The 5,199-nt window shown below is 42.6% G+C and overlaps 1 protein-coding gene across 1 annotated transcript in view; it reads left to right on the top strand.

Annotated features, from left to right (window-relative positions):
* LOC104078136 (transcriptional enhancer factor TEF-1-like) overlaps window positions 1-2,127 on the top strand; it is a gene marked incomplete at both ends in the record, with an annotated part of 16,305 nt that extends 14,178 nt beyond the window's left edge. Inside the window, 2 exons of the mRNA XM_009579664.1 lie at window positions 1-23; window positions 2,003-2,127. The exon at window positions 1-23 is cut by the window's left edge and continues 51 nt beyond it. Coding sequence (XP_009577959.1) covers window positions 1-23; window positions 2,003-2,127 — 148 coding nt within the window. The remainder of the gene's footprint in view (window positions 24-2,002) is intronic.
* Window positions 2,128-5,199: the final 3,072 nt, after the last annotated feature.

Here is a 5,199-nt window from a genome sequence, read left to right on the forward strand (position 1 = left end):
ATCAGTCACAGCTCCCATTTCAGGTAATTCTTCCATTTATACTCTCCTTTAAAAAGACTTGAATTGTGTACTGAATGTGATGTATTAATTCCTGAGATGGACAGAGCCTCTACCCCATATCTAACGTTCCCTGTAGCCAAACCGAACACCAGTCCCAAAGTCCAATTACCTGATTATATGTGAGGGAAAATCATTTGGTTTGGGCGGTTTTGGGGTTTTTTTACATTTTAGGCAGGAAGCACTAATATATATGCAAGGAGTTGTGATATGTGATCTCCAGTCAGCATTCCATATTGTAGCAAAATGCTTTGTAAAAGATGAGTGATAGGATGCATGTTTCTTTTTTAATAGCTAAATCTTGTTTCCATTTGTAACGAGAATATGTCTTAATTTATTTTAAACTGAGGCTAAAAACTCTTCCAAAACCATATATATTTAGCCTTAAGTGTAAAACATGTCTGTGTATCTGGTTGTTGATAACTCTTCCCCTCCTGAAGGTCCTGCTCTGCCTGGTACCACTTTGATAAGTACCTAATGTTTATCCTGACTTCCATTGCTCAATTTGATCAAGCCCTTCCCATGGCTACTTCCCTACTCCTTTCCCCAAGTTGGTTTCATGGCTAATGTCAGGAAAAATCATTATGTCTTTGCAGATGATAACTAACTTTACGTCTCCCTTGCCAAATGACACCATGCTTCTGACTCTGTTTGAACTGCAGTTTTCTGACTCTTAGCCAGTTTTTTATGATTTTCTAACTTGCTGCTATTTAATGCTTAAAACTAAGGCTATCTTTCTGCATCCCTGATTATTTCCTTTGTCTTGATATTCCTGATTTATAACATTATTTTCTAAGGTAGACATTTTAAATCGTCTTCTTTTATTCTTCCGTATTTTCTCTCAGAGTAGGATTATTAGTGTTTCTAAATCAGTCAAAACTCATATATGAGTTTTTGCTTCATTAGAATTCCTGTTCAAGTCTAACCAGTCATGTTCATAATTCTCTATCTCATACAAGCCTCACACTTTCATTGCCTGAATTTGAGGGTTGGAGTCAGGTACCATACCCCCATTATGGGATGTGGACACAGACTACCTGTGACCTCTCCCTGGTTCTCAACCTAGGTCAGGATTATCTTTGTTTTCTAACCTTGGTGCCTCTCCCCTGCCTTCCTTGTGCCTGCATCTCTCCCAAGATCAGTTTTGCCTTTGAGCTGCTGCCTTTCCCTTCTTCCTTTACTGTTTTGTTTCCTTCTCATCTAATTTTCCACAATGAGGAGCAAGAGATAGCATTTATTCTTTCTCTTGAGGTGAATTAGAGATGGTGGTTAACATCCCTTCTCTCTCTAGATCATGTCATTCCCTCTTTATTATCAATTTAAAACCTTCTTTTTCTTTTTAGGGTATGATTCAGCTCTCTACAGTAATTATTTATTATTATCTGTAATATAATGCTGCCTAAAAGCTCCAAAAGAAGTCAAAGACCCAGTGTGCAAATACATAGTAAGAGACAGTCCCTGCCTTGGAAACCTTATACTCTGAATAGGAGAGGGGAATTGAGAGTGGCAGAAGAAATAGGCAAAAAGAGAGGTGATTTACTTGTAACATGTGGCACATTAGGAGACAGAAATGGAGGCCAGTCCTCTTGACTCCCAAGGCGGTAATATCTCCTGTGAGTCTTGCTGCCAGTTTCCGAGGAAGGGTCAGCTATAAATCTCTATAATCTAGTATATAATTTAAACAAAAATTCTACAGTGAGTTACAGCCCCAAGGAAACAAAGAAGTAGATCTTTTATTTGCACCATTATTAGCTTGCTGGGTTGGGACCTCTTTTTCTACATATTTTTTGTGTTTTTCCAATTTTAACTGATTCTGAATTCATTATTTGCTAAAATTAATATAAACATCCAAGGGCTATATGCATAATTCCTGGTTGTATTTAACTCAGAAAATATAAACTGAGTAATTATCAACTTCTTCATGAAAATGGTTCCTTTATTTTAGGATTTGAGCCTACATCAGCTCCAGCTCCCTCGGTCCCTGCGTGGCAGGGCCGATCAATTGGTACGACCAAGCTCAGGCTGGTGGAGTTTTCGGCTTTCCTTGAACAGCAGAGGGATCCCGAATCAGTAAGTGTTGCCCTCGTGTTCGCTAATCTTCAGCTTTTCTCTGTTGCTCCCCACCCTCTGAGGATGCTTTCCAGAGTTAAGCCTGATGGAATACACCTCGTGTTTCTGCATTTGTTACTGCTCAGTGTAATATTCCTTTCACTGTAGTACTGTATTTTCCTTTTTTGCCCTCTTTTTCCCCATTTGCGGAAGTGAGAGGCCTCTCTGAAAGCAGGTGTGGTTCGCTGTAGCGCCTGTCTCACTGTTGACCTAGTTTAGCAGTTGTACCAAATTACATCGTGGTTTTGGCAATAATACAGTACTTAAACTTTAAGTTAAAGCTTAATCTATTTCCTAACAGAAACAAAATTAAGGACTTGCATAGAAACTATGCATATTATTTTAAATATGTGACATTTGGCATCACCTCTGAGTATCAGGATTGTCCCTTTTGCTTCCAGCCTCCCAAGCATGTGCCATTTAACTGTATCACTTCTGTTTTTTGATTGTGGTTTCCTATCTAAATGTCCAATCATTCAGTCTTCCTTGATCTTTAATCGTCTCTTAGGGTCCAATCCAAGGTATGGATTTTTTTTTGATTTTTTTTTTTAAAGAATAATTTGGTTTTGTTTTGATTTTTAGTCTGCATACTATACCTGCAAGGGAAGTTTATGAAGTTGGCTGTAATGTTTCATCTACTCCAGTTAGCCTTGAACCTTGATATCAATCGTCATACATTTACCATGAACGTTTGTTAGTAGCCTAGCACTGTTTCTACTGCATCACAAATAAATCAAAAGAGCTTCTTTCAGCTTGAACCTGAGAATTTTTACTGAGATAATTTCTGAAAAGCAAATACTGTCATGAATGGGTGATATAGATGGGCCATTCTTGTTCAGATTCCTGGTAAAATACAGTAGCTTGGAGCAGAGAGAAGCTATCGCTTGGTCTTTATAATTCAGCACTGGAAACCATAGCATTTATGGGCTCTGGCCAGAGGTGTTATCCAGGGAGTGTTTACCCTGCATAATGGAGATTGGAGACATAGCCCAGAAACCTTACAACAGAGGAATGCTCCTGGCGGAGAAATATCCCCATGAAAATATACCATATCTCAGCCATTCATATACTAAATATGTGGCAGCGTGTTGGTTTGCTAAATGTCATGTTTTGCCAGGTTGAATTAACTTTGAGGGAGGAAATGTTTGATAGCAGATACAGTTACCTCAGCACTTACCTGACTGTTAGATACTGAATGGTTTCCCTGGGATCCCTCTGCCTTCCCGTGGCCCTGATTCCCACGCTTTCTTGGCAATCCTGGCTCTGGTGGGCTAGAGATTCGTCTTAGTGTCCTCCAGATTAATCTGCAGCTGGAACGCCTTCCCCATCCCCAGCTCCGAATACATCCAGACAGTGGTTTGTATTTCCGACGCAGAAAAACAACATCCAGGTTTTCTCATCAGGCAGCCTTATCGATACGCAGCTTTCGGAATCCTTGGCTTGCTGACCCCGTGTAACGTGTCCTGCTGATTTATGGGCTCTGCCATATCCAGATTGCTGCACACCAGGATGTTATGTGTGTGCCTCGAGGTTATCGGGAAAACAGGATGTGGCCATGTAATGCTCAGCGTTACTGTGCTGTATGTGAATGAAGTGGCATTTCAGATTTACTATTTTGCCAGTATACCACCTAATAATCCTTTTTCCATAGGTTTTTATAACGCAAAACTATTTGCAAAACCCATGGGCTTATATGGTGTAGAGCCTCTGCGTGGCTTCACATAGAAGAGAGTGAACGAGAGTTCAGCAACTAACTTTTATGTCTTTCGCGCTAAGAAAAATCTCCCTCAAACCAAGTACGCTCTTAACAGATAACATGTGGTTGCCCATCACACTGCTGGTGTCTGCGACATGAAACCAGCTGAGTGATGTGAATATATTCGCAACACGACTGACAGACCGAAAATAAGGACAAAATGCTGCTTTGGCAGGGGAAGGAGCCATGGGTCTTGCTCCACTGTGGTGGCGTGGCTCAGAGCCGGTTGCGCTCACCCGCAGTGTGTGAGCCAGCGGCGTGGGGACGTGTTGGGGCTCTCGTTTATCGGGCAGGTGCAGGCTCTGGGGAATGCAACACATCCACTTGCCTTGCAGAGAAAGAGTGGAGGCCTGAATAGAAACATGGTTACCCAGGACAGCCCTGTACATACTGTAAAGCCTTTTTATTTGGAATTCCTGAGGGTGCAGCGAGGCCCACCGGAGCTTGTCCCAGCTTGCAAGCATACTGCTGAGAAACCTACCTTTTAAATGCGGGGCATTTATGCAGGAGGTTTACTAGAGAAGAGAGAGCATCAAACTACCCAGACTTGTTTTTAAAAAAACAGTTACTCTTGTGCTGTAACATTGCAAAAATGAGACACGGAGAAAAGTCAATTCCCAGTCACGTGTTAATCCCAATTTAGATCATTCTTTACACCCACGCTGCAAGCGCAGTGGCGCAGCGCTGTGCGAGGGCTGCGTTGGGACAGCCTGGACCGGCCAGGAAGGTGCCCTGGGGAGCCAAGGGATGAGCCCTGTGGGCAGCGTGTCACCGCCACTGCCTGGAAAGGGGAGCGAGGAGAAGGGGAAGCATTGTTTAGATCAAATTAAGTAAATTTGATTATTTGGATCTTAAACAAGGGCATAAACCCCCTCCCCCAGGGCAGCGTCACCAGTTCCTGGGGCAAAGGCAGAAGGGCATTTGCTGGAGAGGCACTGGGCAGAGGCGCTGGTGCACGCCTATCTGCAGGGACGGCTCTGAGGGGCCCTGCCTCCTGCCAGCCTTCCCCGTCCCCAGTGCACAGACTTTTCCAGCAAGTACCAAAAGTACGCTCTCCTTGGAGATAAGAGCCAACCCCCAGCCTCATTTAGTGCTGTTGAAGAAAGTATGAATTCTGCCTGTGGTTTTGTACATCTTTTTTCGTGTCGGTGCAGTATTTTATTGCAGATACGGGTTGCGCAGCATAGAAAGGATGGGGTTTTATTATTTTTTAAATAACAAAATCAGCAAGCCAGGCAAGATGTGTGTTCTGCACAATGTGCATATGAAGTCGTGTA

Source organism: Fulmarus glacialis, unplaced genomic scaffold (genome assembly GCF_000690835.1).
Source record: "Fulmarus glacialis isolate BGI_N327 unplaced genomic scaffold, ASM69083v1 scaffold8386, whole genome shotgun sequence".
Classification (NCBI taxonomy): domain Eukaryota; kingdom Metazoa; phylum Chordata; class Aves; order Procellariiformes; family Procellariidae; genus Fulmarus; species Fulmarus glacialis.